This window comes from Protopterus annectens, chromosome 14.part0, assembly GCF_019279795.1.
Source record: "Protopterus annectens isolate FY-2018-M chromosome 14.part0, PAN1.0, whole genome shotgun sequence".
NCBI lineage: Eukaryota > Metazoa > Chordata > Ceratodontiformes > Protopteridae > Protopterus > Protopterus annectens.
In genome coordinates, this window is record NC_056748.1 from 799,881,972 (window position 1) to 799,899,262 (window position 17,291).

The 17,291-nt window shown below is 44.1% G+C and overlaps 1 protein-coding gene across 1 annotated transcript in view; it reads left to right on the plus strand.

The window, feature by feature from the left end:
• Positions 1-17,291, plus strand: part of SUFU (SUFU negative regulator of hedgehog signaling) — a 1,639,861-nt gene that overhangs the window by 394,756 nt on the left and 1,227,814 nt on the right. Inside the window, exon 4 of the mRNA XM_044056544.1 lies at positions 13,483-13,625. Within this exon, the coding sequence (XP_043912479.1) occupies positions 13,483-13,625 (143 nt within the window). The remainder of the gene's footprint in view (positions 1-13,482; positions 13,626-17,291) is intronic.

Below are 17,291 nucleotides of genomic sequence, written 5' to 3' on the forward strand. Positions count from 1 at the left end.
GCATTGCTTACTGTACTTATTTCCTTGTTTCACTTGAAAGAAAGTTACTGTTTGTCGTTTTGCATTTAGTTACTTGTAACACATTGCACTCAAGTTACCTGGCACTTGCTCACTAAAGCAATTATATAAGTCAGCACTAAAAATTAAAAAGCACTACACCCTCACTCCCCACTGGCCCTTGTTTTCAATTAAGGATTTCCCAATATTATTCTAGCATGTCCAAAGGTCAGTTGTCAATCTCCTCTCCGGTCCAGCTGGTGAATCTGGGAATCTTGAGGCAATGTTATAACTGCCTCATGTACACAGACAACCCTCTCCTCCTCCCACATAACACAAATACTTGAGAGATGCAGCTATTTAGCCAAACTAGAGGCTGAGCTCTCTCAACTCAGGACTGGCAAGACCAGACAGGAGGAGAAGGCAACTACACACACCACAAAACCAGCCTCACATAATGCTACCACTCCACTGAATCAAACACATAAACACACAAAGACATACTCGGGAGGCTCTGAGTAAAATTTACCTAAACAGCAGAGGCCTCCAAAGCAGACACCCAAACAACTGCTACCTCAAGACACCCCACAAGCAACACATAAACCACAAAAGCAGTGTGCAAAGCAGTCACAGCCCTTAAGGCCAAATACAACATCAAACATACTTGTCATAGGTGACTCCATAGTCAGACACACTGCCGTCCCACTCACCAGGCTGAACAAGGAGAGGGTCAGAGAAAGCTGCATATCGGGCTAGAATCCGCCACATAACACAAGCACTCGGGTCACTCCACGGCAAGTACAAATATGACACAGTCATTGTCCATGCTGGTGTGAACGACCTGAGACGTACCTCCCTGGACTACATGAAAAGAGACATAGAGGAGCTCTCTGATTATGTAGCCCAGGCAGGTATGACCCTAACCCTGAGCAGTATCCTTCCTTCACCAAGAATGATGCCACAATATAGAGACAAGATGATCAGCTTTAACAATTGGCTTAATGTCTGGTGTCATTCAAAGGGGATCCAGTGTCTGTCTGCCTGGGATGACATGCTTGACAAGCCACGCTGCTTTGCAAGGGACGGCTTGCACCTGTCACCCTGGGATTCGGATATTGGCTAAGGCTCTTGCCACCCCCATAGTGCCTTTTTAGGCAAGGCTCAAATTCTAAACCTACCACCCTAGAAAACAAAAATGGGAAGAAACTGAGGGTAATGCTGCTCAATGCCAGAAGTCTAAATCTCAAAATGCACTTTTCGAGGCCCTTCTCAGTATGGAGAACATCGATGTCTGTGCTGTAACTGAAACCTGGTTCAAGGCTCCTGAGAGCACCCGGCACTATTAGGTTTTACCTCATATCATGCGTTCGGCCCCAAAACCGGACCACACCACAAAAGGAGGGATGTATCCATATTCATAAAGGATACCCACACCTCCAGGTTGGTGGCAATGCCAAGCTTGAAACCATCCAGGTGCAACTAACCATAGGCAAAACTGCTCTACAAATTGTAGCATGCTACAGGCCACCCTCTCAAACTCAGGAACCCCACACAGCCTTCCTGAAGACACTGGAGGGTATAAATGTATCTCCAAACACCATCATATTGGGTGACTTCAACTACCCGAATATAGACTGGGAACATTACTCAAGCCCTAACTTTCTAGCCCAACGGTTCCTGGAGTTCATAAATTCAAATGCCATGGAACAGCTAGTCACTGTTCCCACGAGAGGAGAAAATATACTAGATCTCATTGTCACAAACATGGGGACAAAATGCTCCACACGGAAGTATATCCCTCATTGGTGAGATCTGATCATAAACTAATCTCACTGGAAATCCACATCCGCCCCCACCCCAAACAAAAAGACCATAGTGAAGAACTTCTCTAAAGCAAACTTCACACTACTCAAGACTGGTGTGGTATCCTTCAAGGCCCCTGAGCCAGAGGAAACCACAACCCAAGCTGAAGCCCTTACAAATGCCTTCTATGAACACCTCCAGGACTGCATGGATCAGGCAATCCCAAATAAAACCAAGACTCTTTCCACAAAGGGCAAACGTCCAGTCTGGTGGACCCCAGCCATTAACAAACTTTACAATAAGAGGAGAAAGCTATTACATGATAGAACAAAATCCATAAAAGGGAAGTCACCCCTGATCATTATTAGTAAAAATTACGAGCACTCATAAAATCAACTAAGGCCAATTTTGAGAGAAAAATTGCCATGGATTCAAAGGACAATCATAAGGCCTTTTTCAGCTATGTTAGGAACCTGGGTGGAAACTCCCAGATATGCTCAGAATTAGTCCAAAATGATACAAAATCACTGAACCCACAGACATTGCCAACATACTGGCAGACAGGTTCAGTGCAAACTTCACCCCTCTCCCCTAAAGGAGAGAGAACTATCCCAGCCGAGTGTAGCCTCCCGGACATCTGACATGCGCAGGTGAAAGCTGCTCTCTCTAAAGCTAAAAACACAGCATCAATGGGACGGATGGTGTCCCCGGCTGTGTGCTACGAAGCTAAATGAGGAATTAACCCGCACATAAGGCAGCTGTTTAATCTCAGCCTTACCACAGGATACGTGCCCAAGGAGTGGCACGGCAACTGTGGTCCCACTCCACAAAGGCGGTGCCTCACGGACCCTGGTAATTACCGCCCATAAGCTTAACAAGTCTAGTCTGCAAAGCTATGGAGAGGATCATAATGGAGCTCATAAACAAAGATATAGGGACTTGCAGACATTGGACCCGACCCAGTTTGGCTTTGTCAAGGGAAGATCATGCCTTTTGAACTTGGTCGACTTCTTGAAACAGTCACCAAGGCTATTGATGAGGGAAAGGCAGTCCATACAGCCTACCTTGACCTTGCAAAGGCTTTCGACACAATACCCCACTCGGGTATTGTAGAAAAACTTAGCAGCTTAAATGTAAACCCATATGTCACAAGATGGGTTGCAAACTGGCTTAAGGACAGAACCCACAGGGTTAGAGTTGCTGGCGCTGTGTCAGACTCCAAGCCGGTCACAAGTGGTGTCCCACAGGGCTCGGTCCTTGGCCCCTATTGTTTGGCATCTACTTCTCAGAAGTACAGGCCAGCATGGGAGGACTTTGGCTGACAAAGTTTGCAGGCGACTGCAAACTGGCCATAGTGGAAAGTGCATCGGACACGGATATCCTTCAGAAGGGACTCACGGAAACAGATAGCTGGTGCCAGAGCCATGGCCTGAAGTTAAACGCCAAAAATGTATAGTCATACCTTCGGGAAAAACAAGGTAACCCCAAGCTACCATATAGGTGGCAATCCACTAAGCACAGAAGAGGTTATCAGGGACCTGGGGACCCAGGTTGACAGTGGCCTTTCTTTTGACACTCACATTGCTAAAGTGGTTAGAAAGACCTTCTACATTGCCCACCTGATCATGAAGGGATTCACATCCAGATCTAGTGAGGTCATTGTTCCCTGTACTCTTCACTTATCAGACCAATGATCGAGTACAATGCCCCATTCGGGATGTATCTCACCTGACATCTGCAGCAATTGGAGAGAGCCCAAAAGTTCCTCACCAAAAGGATAAAGGGACTCCAAAATCTGTCATATGCTGCCAGATTGAAGAAACTCCAGCTCTATTCAGTCGCATACCGTCTGCTCAGAGGTGACATGTGCCTGACATACAAGGCCATGTCCAACCCAGAATTAATGGACATGCTCCACCTCAAAAAATCCAAATCCACCAAAACCACTAGAGCAAGCGACTTAAACCTTAGCACGGATATAAATAGGACGTGCTGGAGGGATAGATTTATCACTCAGAGACTCCCTATGCTGTGGAATAAAATCCCGGTCCATGTGAGGCAGAGCACCTCGCTGACTCTGTTCAAGAGAAATCTAGACCTGTGGATGGGCGATCGTAGGTTTACCCCGGGAATCATCTCTGTGTCACTGCTGGACAGAGGCACAACAAACTAATGGGCACAGTATTTTTTCATATAAGGGGTGGCTTAAGCCACAAAAATTTGGGCTAGGCTTATAAATGCCTTAGGGCAGATAGCCTAGTATAAACCTATGAACCTATTATATATTCCCTGTTCTGAAGGAGGAATGGGCCTCCTTGAAATTGATTTCATGTATAGATCTGCAATCGTGGAGCTCCACACATATCTACTGACCTCACAAGATCCAAATGTGGTGAAAGTTTTGAAACATGAGGAGAATAAATATAAGATGACATCTCTGCTTAATTTAGCAGAAGCAGAAGCATTAGCAGAAGCATATCGATGTCAAGCAGGAATGGAAATCAAACCAGAAGTGGATAAAAGTCAGACAGCAACTTAATGTGCTAAAAAAACAAAAGAAAGACTATATGGTGAAGGATCAGATGAGAAGGCAAGAAATGTGGAAAAAACATAGTTGCAAGCATAGAAAACATCTGGAAGAGCCTCATGTTGATCAAGAACGAACGCAGGAATGGTTAAGGAGAGGTGAATTTACATCAAGAAATGAAAGGTTAATATTGGCAGCCCAAGATAGTGGGCTACGTACACGTTGGTTTATGAAGTCTTGAACATGTGGGAGAAACAGATATATGTAGGTTTTGTGGAACTGAATTGGAAACGGTCACACACCTTATTGCTGGTTACGACTCTCTTATGGCAGAGCAACTGTATACTGAAAGGCTTAATAATGTGGCGAGATAACCCACACACTCGGGTCACTCCACAGCAAGTACAAATATGACTCTGTCATTGTCCATATTGGTGTGAACGACCTGAGACGTACCTCCCTGGACTACATGAAAAGAGACATGGAAGAGCTCTCCGATCTTGTAGCCCAGGCAGGTATAACCCTAGCCCTGAGTAGCATTCTACTATCACCCAGAATGATGCCGCAGTACGAGGACTAAATGATTAACTTCAACAATTGGCTAAGCTTCTGGTGCCATTCTAAAGGGATCCAGCATCTGTCTGCCTGGGATGACATGGTCAACAGACCACGATGCTTTGTCAGAGATGGCCTGCACCTATCACCCCTGGGATTCCGGATACTGGCTAAGGTTCTTGCCGCCCCTATAGTGCCTTTTTTAGGCAAGGTTCAAATGACAAATTCACCACAGTAACAGGAACAGGCAAACAAAAACTGAGGGTGATACTACTCTATGCTAGAAGTCTAGATCTCAAAATGCACTCACTCGAGGCACTCCTTAAAATGGAGAACATGGATATCTCTGTAGTGACTGAGACCTGGTTCAAGGCTCCAGAGAACACCCCTGCACTACCAGGCTACAACTCATACCACACTTTTTGGCAATGTAACCTGGACCGGAACACCAAAGGAGGCGGTGTGTCCATATTCATTAAGGATATCCACACCTCCAGGCTAGTTGCTCAGCATAATGCAGCCAAGGTTATCCAAGTGCAACTAACTCTGGGCAAAACTGCAATCCAAATTGTAGCTTGCTACAGGTCACCCACCATGCCCCAGGATTCCCACTCCTCTTTTCTTGATGTACTGGGAAATATTAGGTTTCAACCAAACACCCTAATAATGGGCGATTTCAACTACCCCACCATTAATTGGGAAAACTACTCGTGTACCAACTCCTTCGCTCAACGCTTTCTGGAATTCATAAACTCCAATGCCCTGGATCAACTTATCCACACCCCCACCAGGGCCAACAGAATCCTAGATCTAGTCATTACCAACATGAGTGAATGGGGTTCCACACCTGAAGTCAACGCCTCATTGGGCCGATCCGACCATAAGCTAATTACCGGATTTCCGCTGTGGCGACCCCTAACCGGGAAAAGCCGAAAGAAGAACAACATTTAGATATGTTACAAATTCATGTAGCACTGTACGAATTGCAGAAGGAGTCATTACTGGGCACATTGCGGGTGCTGTGAAGAGCACTTTTGCCTAACATCAAAGAGTGAAACAATACTAATTTCATGAACTTTAATCGTACTTTGACTTAGGAATGGGGTTCATTCCCGTCATGGTATTAGAAACCCAAAAGACTTGGAGAAATTAAAACAGCAGATGTTCTTCATCTCACATTGCTGCAGTCCTTACTTATGGGTAGTCCGCTGTCCTCGGTCGGCCCGAATACCAAAGTATTAGGCTGACGTCGGTCATGGGCGCCTAGATCTGACATCAGAGCGTCAGGGTATAAAGGCGCATGACCGACGTCATATCCTCAGTCTTTTTTGCCGCGTGGTCCGATGCAGAAGCAGCGTTGCAAGTGCCGTTCGGCGTTCTGAAATTTTTCATTTTCGGAGTTTCAGACCGATACCAAGTTGGGCTAAGTACCCCGTTGGGGAATATTTTTGTTTTTCTTGCCTCAGTTACTTACGGATGTCAGAAAAAGTGAATAATTGTATTTCTTGTGGGAAACAGATACCGCATAGGGATTACCACTGCTTTGTATTCCTTGTTTGGGACGAGCACACGTAGTCGGGTGTCGGTTTTGTGCTAGGTTTAATAAGCGCACTATAAAGCGGAGGTTAGATTGCGCTAGGTTAGTCTTTGGCAAGAGGTGTAATTATAATATGCCGCCGGATGTTCCGGCGCCGCTTCTACTAAGAAGCGCAAAGACAAATCTTTAAAGCCTAGGCAGGATGATTCGTCCGTTCGGACGCCGGACCTTTAGAAGCTACAGCTGAACAGGTGGATCCGGCTGAAGTTTCTGTTGAGTCCCAGGGAAACTTTGATTTTACAAGATGTGGCCTCTCAGGAGGCAGGTCAGGCTGAAGGGGCCTCTCAGGTTACTATTCTCCCTTCTATGCCTAAGGTGGTTAGGCCTTCTGCTACTGTTTCTAAGGCTCCTTCTAAGGGCAGGTCTGTTTTGCCTTCCTCTGGTGTCAGTTCTGGTTCTTCAGGGTCTGTGCCTAAAACGCACATGCTTAAAATGGCAGAGCATTTGATTACTTTAATTAGAGGTTCTATGCCCCCTCCTGATAAGAGGCCCAGGATGGAGCCAGAGTTGGAAAGTTTGGAGCAGGCCTCAGATGATTCAGAGTCTTCTGCTGAGGACATTCGAGATTTCCCTCCTTATTCTGATTCTGATGCAGAGGATTCCTCTCCTTCTGCTTCTCCTCCAGACGATTTTTCATTTTCAGAAACTCTGCATTCCATGAGGGAGCATTTTAAGTGGGAGGGACAGGATTACTCTGATTCACGGAAGAGGCTTAGGGAGTTCTTGTTTTTACCACAGCATAGACCCTTAGCTATACCTCCGGTTTTGGATGTTGTTTCAGATGTTTTCTCAGAAGCTTCCCTTAATCCAGATTCTGTGCCTCCTGCCCCAGTTAAACCGGACAGGTATTACAGGGTGCCTGAGGCTCATAAATATCTGTATAAGAGTCCTAGGGCGGACCCAGAAACTATTAGTCAGGGGCCTAAGGGTGTTAGAGCCTCTGTTGTTAAGAATCCGGTTCCTCTGGATAAGGAAGCTAGAGCTTTGGATAGATGGGGTAAGAAGGTGTATACCTCTTCTACTTTAGCAATGAGAGCTTTGAACTGCCAGTTTCATATGTTGAAGTATCAGAATTTCCTCCTTTCTCAGCTAAGATCTAAAGTGGATGCTTTGGCAGAGGGCATAGAGTGTAAAGAATTGCAGGATTTAGTGCATGTTTCTGAACAGGTGGGTAAGCACTCTTTGCAATGTGGTTTTGATGCTTTACAGGCTTCTTCTAGGATGGCTGCCACTGGTTCAGTTATTCGTAGGCACGCCTGGCTTAAGGATCAGAATTTGTCTGAGCATGTTAAGTCTAGAATTCTGGATGCCCCTTTACAGTCTGAAGTTTTGTTTGGTCCTCCTGTGGAGTCAGTCTTAAAGAAAATGGAAGACAAGGCTAAGTCTATGCAGACTGTTAAAGGTTTTTTGCAGGTACAACCTCCAAAGGTTAGTAGAAATTGGCCTACTAAGGGGTGGACGTACCCTTCTTCTGATTCTCAGTCTAGGGGTAGATCTAGGCGTGGTAGGGGCAGAGCTCAGAGTACCTTCAGGCCGAGACAATGGAGTTCGCCTGCTCAATCCGCTGGTGAGGGCAGGGGCCAGTCCTTTCGTAAACAGGCCCAATGACCTGCATTTTCAGCTGCCAGATTCTTCTTGCCTGGCAGCTCCTTTGGGAGGAAAGTTGGCTCTTTTCAAGCAAAATTGGCATTTAGTCACCCAGGACAAATGGGTATTGGACATTATAAACCGAGGTTACAAGTTCTATTTCCATACCATGCCTCCTTTCAAAGGCATGCCAGACGTCCCTCCTCGGCAAAGGATAGAGGCTCACAGACAAATTTCTTTACTTCTTCAAATAGGAGCTATACAGCCAGTTCCTCTGTCAGACGTGGGCCTAGGATTTTATTCTCGCCTGTTTCTAGTTCCAAAGAAAGGAAACACGTGGAGACCAATTTTGGATGTATCTATCCTCAACACTTACCTGGACATTCCAAAGTTCAAGATGCTGACTTTACAACAGCTTTTACCTCTGTTGGGAAAAGATCACTGGATGGTTACTCTGGATCTCAAAGAGGCTTACCTTCATGTTCCTATCAGGCCCAGTTGCAGGAGGTACCTGCGTTTTCGGGCTGGAAATTTACATTATCAGTTCTCTGCATTGCCCTTTGGCTTATCTACTGCGCCCAGAGTGTTCACAAAGGTTCTGGCTCCAGTGATAGCATTTTTCTGACTAAGAGGAATACAGATTTATCCTTATTTGGACGACTGCCTGATTATTGCACAAGAAAGGGCGAACTTCTTCATCATCTACAGTATGTGATGGCAGTGTTAAGATGCCTAGGGTATTCTGTGAACGAAACAAAGTCCAGTCTAATACCCTCTCAGGACATGTGCTTTCTGGGTGTGAGACTGAATACAGCTTCCCAGATGGCTTTTTTGACCCCGGACAAACAAAGAAGCCTTTCTCTTTATTTCCAGCAAATGACTCTACGGTCCAGGCTGACTGCAAGGACAGTCCTTCAAGCCTTGGGGTTCATGGCATCTTGTATTCTGGTGCTTCCCAATGCCAAATTGCATATGAGGAAGCTTCAGTGGTATCTCAAAAATGTGTGGACACAGCACTGCCAAGATCTAGACACTGTCATTCAGATAATACCTTGCATTCAGAAGGAGTTTTGTGGTGGGCTCAGGAATGTCACCTAAACAAGGGACTCTCTGTGACCCGGCCAGAGGCGAGTCAGATTCTAACGACAGATGCCTCGGACAAGGCTTGGGGAGCACACCTCAATGGAAAATGGGTGCAAAACACGTGGCCTGTCAAACTCCAACATTTGCATATCAACTTGAAGGAAATGTTAGCAGTCCTGTTTGCATTGATGGCTTTCAAAGATTTACTTAGGTCCAGGGCAGGTGTTGATTCAAACAGACAACACTACTGTCATGTGGTACATCAACAAGCAGGGGGAACCCATTCTTACCCTCTTTGCAGGCAAGCGATGATTCTGTGGGAAACTGCTCTCAATCTACACCTCAATCTTCAGGCAAGGTTTCTACCAGGAGCACAGAACTCCTTAGCAGATGTATTGAGCAGACAAATAGTGGATCCTCACGAGTGGAAATTGGATCCTCATGTATTTCAACAGTTGACAGTGTTATGGGGAACTCCAGACATAGATCTGTTCGCTTCTCCACTAAATTACCAGTTGCCAAAGTTTTGCACAAAATGTTTCATCACACAGCTTGGAAGGTGGACGCTCTATCATTCAGTTGGAACAATCTGCATGTATATGCCTTTCCACCTCTGCCTCTTCTTCCCAAGGTACTTTTGAAGGCCAGACAAGACAAGCCAACCATGATTTTGATAGCACGGATTGGCCTCGACAACACTGGTACCCACTACTGAGGAGTTTAGTGCGAGAACCTCCATGGCCTCTGCCTTTGATTCCGCACCTTTTGTCACAAGAGGACAGTCACTTCCTCAATGTCAAGATTCAGTCTCTGCATCTAACAGCCTGGCATATTCTGTTTTAGACTCTGGAGGGTCTCAGCTTCCACAACAAGTTTTGAATGTTATTTTGGAGGCCAGGAGGCCTAGTACCAGGAAAGTTCACGCTGATAAATGGAGGAGATTTTTATTTGGAGCAAAGGAAAGGACTTTGATGTCTCCAAACCTGATTTAAGTGTTGCTCTTCAATATCTTACTGAGTTATTGGACAAGGGTTTGTCTTTCTCCTCAATAAAGGTCCATGCTGCAGCCATTTCAGCTCACTATGATTGTGACCCTCCTTTATTCTCTCATCCTTGGTTTAAGCAATTTCTTAGAGGGCAAAGAATATAAGACCCCCGTAGAGCTCCTACTCCTGCTTGGGATCTCAATTTTGTGTTGGAAAAACTTACTCTACAACCTTTTGAGCCTGCAGCTACTGCCGAGTTAAAGTATTTGTCATGGAAAACTGCTTTTTGTTGGCCATTACCTCTGCAAGAAGGGTTTCTGAATTACAGGCCCTCATGGCAGTGGAGCCTTTCCTGATTTTTCATAAGGATAGGGTATCTTTCGTACTAATCCTTCCTTTATGCCTAAAGTGGTTTCTAGTGTGGCCTTAAATCAAACTATTCATTTGCCTACTTTTTATGCAAACCCCAAAATAAAGGGAGAAAATTTTGCATACTTTGGATATTCACAGGCAGTTGCGTTATTATTTGAGCAGAACCAAGGAGTTCAGACAGTCTCGGCAATTGTTTGTTTCTTTTGCTTTGGGTTCACAGGGTAAACCTGTTTCAAAACAAACTATTTCTAAATGGATTGGGTTTTGTATTTCTTTCTGTTATTCCCATCATGGTAAGGAGATTCCTGCTGGAATCAGGCCTCATTCCACTAGGGCTACTGCTACTTCTACGGCCTTTCTACGAGGGGTAGCTACAAAAGACATTTTGGAGGCAGCTACTTGGAGTTCAGTGCATACCTTTTCTAAACATTACCACCTTCCTCTTTATTCTAAGTCTAGGGCTGGATTTGCCACTGCAATTTTACAGGGCATTTTAGCGGCCCCTAATGCTTTATGATTTTTACCATCCTCCCTTTCCCGTTGCTTTGGGATTCTACCCATAAGTAAGGACTGCAGCAATGTGAGATGAAGAACATAGTACAGTTTTGTACCTACCATAAATGTAGATGTTAGAAGATCCACATTGCTGCAGTCCAATTTACCCTCCCTCCTTCCCCTCTGTAGTTTGACTTGGTGCTATGCTTTAGGTGATGGTTGTTGTTGGGCATGTTTTTGGGAGGTATTCTGTTTTTGGCTGTGGCCTTCCTGGTTTGGCCTTCTGACATCTGGGGCAAGAAAAGACTGAGGATATGACGTCGGTCATGCGCCTTTATACCCTGACGCTCTGATGTCAGATCTAGGCACCCATGACCGACGTCAGCCTAATACTTTGGTATTCGGGCCGACCGAGGACAGCGGACTACCCATAAGTAAGGACTGCAGCAATGTGGATCTTCGAACATCTACATTTATGGTAGGTACAAAACTGTACTTTTCTGCATGTATCTTTCGACAATTGGGCCAGTTGTGCTGTGACCTGTTAGCGACTGCTTTCAACATCAAATGCTGCACCTTCTTTGCCCTTATGCCTCCCAAGAGACAGTCACGAAGGGATGCTGTTCTGCATGGTTGATCCTCTACACACTCGATGACCAAATTCCTGCAGAAAGCTTTCCATTGCAGTGCAAAAGTAATCCTCATTGTCCCCCTTTTGGCCTAGACAAGTATGATTCCCTTCCTGTAGCCTCATCATCACTCACCTTGGGTTCTGAACTAGTCTCCAAGTCTTGTATTGCATCTTTTCTTCAAACCTGACTCAAATTTTAAGTCCCACAGGTTAAATGCTTGGTTTCTCCAGTTCCAAGGATGTCCTGGATTCCCAAGTTGCGGTGGTGGTGCTGCGGTAGCATTGTCGCCTCACAGTAAGACGTTGTCCTGTTTGATTCTCAGCTAAAGAGTCTTCTGTGTGGAGACATGCGTGAATGGGCGTACCTTCATTGAAGGTTGTGCGTCAGGCCTGGCAAGTCAGTACGTAAAAATCTACTGCCAATCATTAGCAGACCGGAGTTCCGCTGTGGCGACCCCTAACCGGGAAAAGCCGAAAGATGCAACAACAACCAGAAGAGTATTTCATATCTTTGCCTCATGCCAAGAGCCCTCTACTAAAAGAATTATGCCAGCAAATGGAAAAGGTTTTCTATCTGGACTCTATCCACTTTCACTTTCACTTCTAACATTATCTGCCCCACAATGTATAAAAATACTCTTGTCCTTTTAAGTCGGTTTTCTCTTTCCTTATGTTTTCTTTTGCTTACCTTTTTACAGTTTGTTAAAAACTGAATCAGTAAGATAAAAAAATGTTTATTCATTTATTTCAAAACTCTACTTTTTTAGCAAATGTAGTAATATTCTGTGCATAGTATTTCCAAAGTTCCTTTCCTATGTGATACCGTAGATTCTCTTGTGAAAGTTGTAAGCTATCTCTGCCTTTTTCATAGTAGCTTCACACTTAACTGATTAACCTCTCCAGTGGTTAGCTTCAGTTGTACTTTTTCCTGATTTCATTTCCAGTTCTGCTTGTCCTCGTTGACTTTCTTAGTTTAAAAATGACTTTCATATGTAGTTACTTCAGCTTGAAGAATCCACTGTAATAATTTCTCCCATTTTATTTATTGGTTTGCTTAACTACTTCAGCAGATGTCTGTCTGTGCTTAATATTTTTTCCTCCTTGAAAATGTGTTTCCCCCTCATATTTAATCTGGCAAATATCATAAGGGTGAGGTTGTTTCTAACCACACCCCACTGACATCTTATTGCTTGGTTCTGGTACATTGGCCACTTTTTTTCCTTAACATTTAAGTTGTACCTTACCATTCAGGCTGTTTCTGTATCACCACTGACCCACTTGTATCCTTGAAAGTTGTGGTGCTTTGGATCTATGCAGAATTGTAATTGGGTGATTCCACTGCAGTTATGTAAACATTTTCTGTTGCCATTTGAGCCCCCATATCACTATGTGCAATATCAGCAAATTATTTCTAGTCTTAGAATAACATAGGTTTTTTTTCCCACTTTATTCAGCAAATCTTCCTCCAGTAAAGCCATTCCTTCATTACCACAGAAACATGCTTCAGTTGTATGCATTGTACTCAGAAGTGTTTTGTCATGGCAAAACTAGTGGGAGGCTTACCTGATATCTTGTTCGGATTGTTCCTAGTTTATTGGGGGAAAAACATTTTAATCTCCCATGGAAAGGGCTAATAGACCCAGTGGAAGTTGTCTAGTCAGAAGTGTGAACTAACAGTATCAGTGTCTGCCTTTTTATGGAGGTTGATTTGTGTGAGACATTTGAGTACTTGTCGCATGTTTACCTTTTGAAGCTTTAGCAGTATGGTCTGTGCTTATATAAATGTACTTTTTGGATACTTAACTGTTTTCTTCCCTATTCTAATCAGCCTGCCCTTTTGTTCCCATAGAAAACACTTTCTGCAGTGGTGATCATGTTTCATGGCACAGTCCTTTGGACAGTAGTGAGTCTAGAATCCAGCATATGCTTCTGACTGAAGACCCTCAACTTCAACCTATACAGACCCCCTTTGGAGTTGTGGCTTTTCTACAGGTAAATTGTATTTTTACTTTTAAGACCTCACCTTTACTTGTTTTGCTTAATGCTTAGAGCCTCATTGATGAGTTTAGAAGAAAGGTTTTCAAAAGGTCACAACTAGGTGTTCTTTTGGCATGGCTAATGTAGCAACTTTAAGAAAAGGTCTGCTTCAAATCATTTGACTTTTGCTTGAATCATGTATTAACCAACAATCTTCCTTTGTAAAGTCAGTATGTTCCATGGCCTGTTTCTGTTCATAGAAAACATTTCACATTGTCTGGTAACTGGTATTTTTTAATGCTGCATCACTTGTACAAAATCTCTCTGTCAGAGATGCTGGGTTAGCAGATTGTATTGACTGGGGAAATTATTTTTTTGAGCTGTGATACAGAATCTGAATTGCCTAGACATAGTAAAATCTTGAGTCTAATTATGGTGGCAGCCAAAAAAGCAATTACTAGAAAATGTAAATCAAAGTCTAGACCAACTTTACTAGAAGTAGTGAGTATAGTAACAGATAACTGGAATTGGGATCTTTAGAAAAGGAACAGATCTAACTACATAGAAAAAAATGTGAATTGTGGGAACAGTATATGCCGAGAAGGAACAAGGTTTAAGAGGCAGGATTTGAGTGAGCCATATAATGCTTAACTGACATTGACTGGATAGATTGTACATGATGTATAATGTATGCAGCTACAGTTGTTACAATAGTGTCTGTGATGAATAATGTTTGCAACTAAAGTGGTGTCAGTGTTTGTATTTCATTTATATAAATGTAAGAGTGTCTATGTCATTTGTGATAATTTAATAAGGATGTTTATTGGGGAAAAAAAAAGACAGCATTGCAAAACACTTAAAAGATGATTGAGCTGTTTCATCTGTGATGTCATGCACCAAAGTCATTGTAACCTAAGAAGGGAGGGCTAGTTTAACAGTTTGGGTCACCTGAAGTATAGGTGGAGACTCGAGCCATAGTCAAATCACAAATTCAGGAGCTGGACATTTAAATTAGGCCGAATTTGTATGACGGAAAATGAATCTGAAAAATGTTAGTAAGCTGTTTTAACAGAGATGTAGAATAAAGTGGAAAATCAAAATATTTATCAAATGGCACCAGGTGGTGCATTAATTTGTACAAACATTAATTTTCTGATATCCTCTTTATCTGTGTCAGGATTTGAGAAAGCCAGATCATATCTGTCTAGACCAGAGACGTGCAGAATGCTCGCTTGAGAACTCAGTCACCATAATACTGTCATTCAAATGTACTAACAGTTGTGGTTTATATATGTTGCAGAAGGACAGAGCCTTGACTACAGTATATGTTGCACAAAGACAGAGCTTAGATGACCTGAGGGAAATGACCAGTTCTGGTGCTTATTGGTATTGACAGGCACGATGGTGGGGGTGGAGCAGCGATGCAAAACTACCACATTTACGTGGAAACTAGGGGAGAGGGATTGCAAAGAGTGTGTAAGGGTGCCGACATGGTTACTAAGCCTTTGTTTGTTGGTAAGTTGCAATACTGACTGCTTTTGGGGTATGCTCTTGCAGTGGGAAGTCACAGTGGGTTTCTTGAGATGATGTAAGTAGTTCATCCTTCCACCAAGGGTTGTGGCGATAGCACTCTAGATAATGCCGTCAGTTGCTGAGATGCCAGCAGTGGCAGAAGCAACACTCATGGCTGCTTATTTGATACCTCTCCCAGATTACTCTCACTCAGAAAGTACTGTGGTTATAGACATCCTTCTATTCCAATGTTGCAGTATTCTTGGTGTGGGCTTTCCCACCTCAGGTGACCTGTACATCGGCTCCTATACAAAAGCTTCAGCTTGGCTGTTGTAGATGTTCTTCGTGTTTCACTGTTGCAGTCATCACACTTGGGTTATCCTGCCAGGGGTAGCCCTCAGTCTGCCCGAGTACCAGAGGCTTGGTACTTCAGCGTTGGTTGCTGTAGGATTGGCGTCAGGTCATCAGTGGTATAAAATCAGGCAGCCGACGCCATTGCATCAGTCTTTCTCTCCAAGGAGCCCGAAGCACGAGTGCTGGTTGGCCACTATCTGAGTTTTCATTTCCGAATTGAAGTTGAAGTCTTCTAAAGCCAAGTACCCCGTTGGTGATCCTTTTTTCTTGCTCTAACAGATGTCAGAAAAAGTTAACATATGTCTCACCTGTGGAAAGCAAATACCACACTGAGACTTCCATTCTTACTGCGTCACATGTTTAGGCCGAGACCACGACATCCCTCGCTGTCACTTTTCTTTGTTCAACGTCAAAACTATACGTCGTTGGGCCCTTATTGTAGCTAGATATTTTCGCTCTCAGTCCTCTATCTCTGATATGGCTTTTGTAAGCCATCCGACTACCGATCTTCCGAAACAAAATGTAAGGATAAAGACAGACAAGACCGCACAGGTCCAAAACTGCCGATGACGCTTCCGTTAAGCTAGTCGTCAGTTCTCTGGTCCTCAGTGAGGCGCTTTCGTAGCCTCTGATGCCCATGTGAATTTGCAGGCTGCTACCAATACCCTTTCGGAGTATGGTATGCCGCAAGACTCTTTCCGACTAAGGATCCTGCAGATGTCTCTACCTTGGATGGGTCTGGAGCTGCTGAGCAGGCACCGGCTTCCGAGGAAGTTCTTCACACTACTGACACTCGACAAAAAAATGACCCAAGCTCAGGCACCTGCTTCCATGGCTCGATCTCAAATGCTTAAAATGGCGGAAGACCTTATTATGCTTATTAAGAGAAGCCAGCTACCCCTTCCAAAAGAAAGAGACTTGTCCCCAGTGGTTTTATCTGGACCAGGAGTCCAGTGACTCTGATGCTTCTGAATATGAAGACATGCAACCCCTCTCTGCTTATGAGGATTCTGATGCAGAGGAATCCATTCCTTTTGCCTCTCCACCTGAGGATTTTTAATTTGGTGAAACCCTACATAACTCAAGGGAGCATTTCCAGTGGGAATGTCAGGACTATCCTCCATCAAAAAAAGAGACTCAGAGAATTCTTAGATGTACCACAGCACAGACCTTTAGCCATTCTTCCTGTCCTGGATGTTTTGGATGATGTTTTTATGGAATCCAGTTTGACTCCTGACACCCTTCCTCCTGCTCCTGGGAAACCTGACAGGTACTGCAGAGTCCCTGACTCTCACAAATTCCTTTTCAGAACTCCTACTGCTGACCCAGAGGTCATCTCCCAAGGACCTAAAGGAATTAAAGCAACCTCAGCTAAGAATCCCACCCCCTCAGACAGGGATTCCTGAACTTTAGACAGATGAGGTAAAAAAGTATACACCTCTGCAAATCTTGCTATTAGAGCACTAAATTGTCAGTTCCACATGCTGAAATAGCAGCAACATGCCATGGAACTACTCAAACAAAAAAGATCTTCCTTTCCTGCTTGTGCAGAAAATAAAGAATTCATCATCTTTTTGCTGTTTCCATTAGGGGTCGCCACAGCAGATCATCTGTTTCCATTTCTTCCTGTCCTCTGCATCATCCTCTTTCACACCAACCACCTGCATGTCCTCTCTCACCACATCCATAAACCTTATCTTAGGCCTTCCTCTTTTCATCTTACCTGGCAGCTCCATCATTAGCATCCTTTTCCCAATATACCCAGCATCCTTCTTCAGCACATCTCCAAACCAATGCAATCTCGCCTCTCTTGCT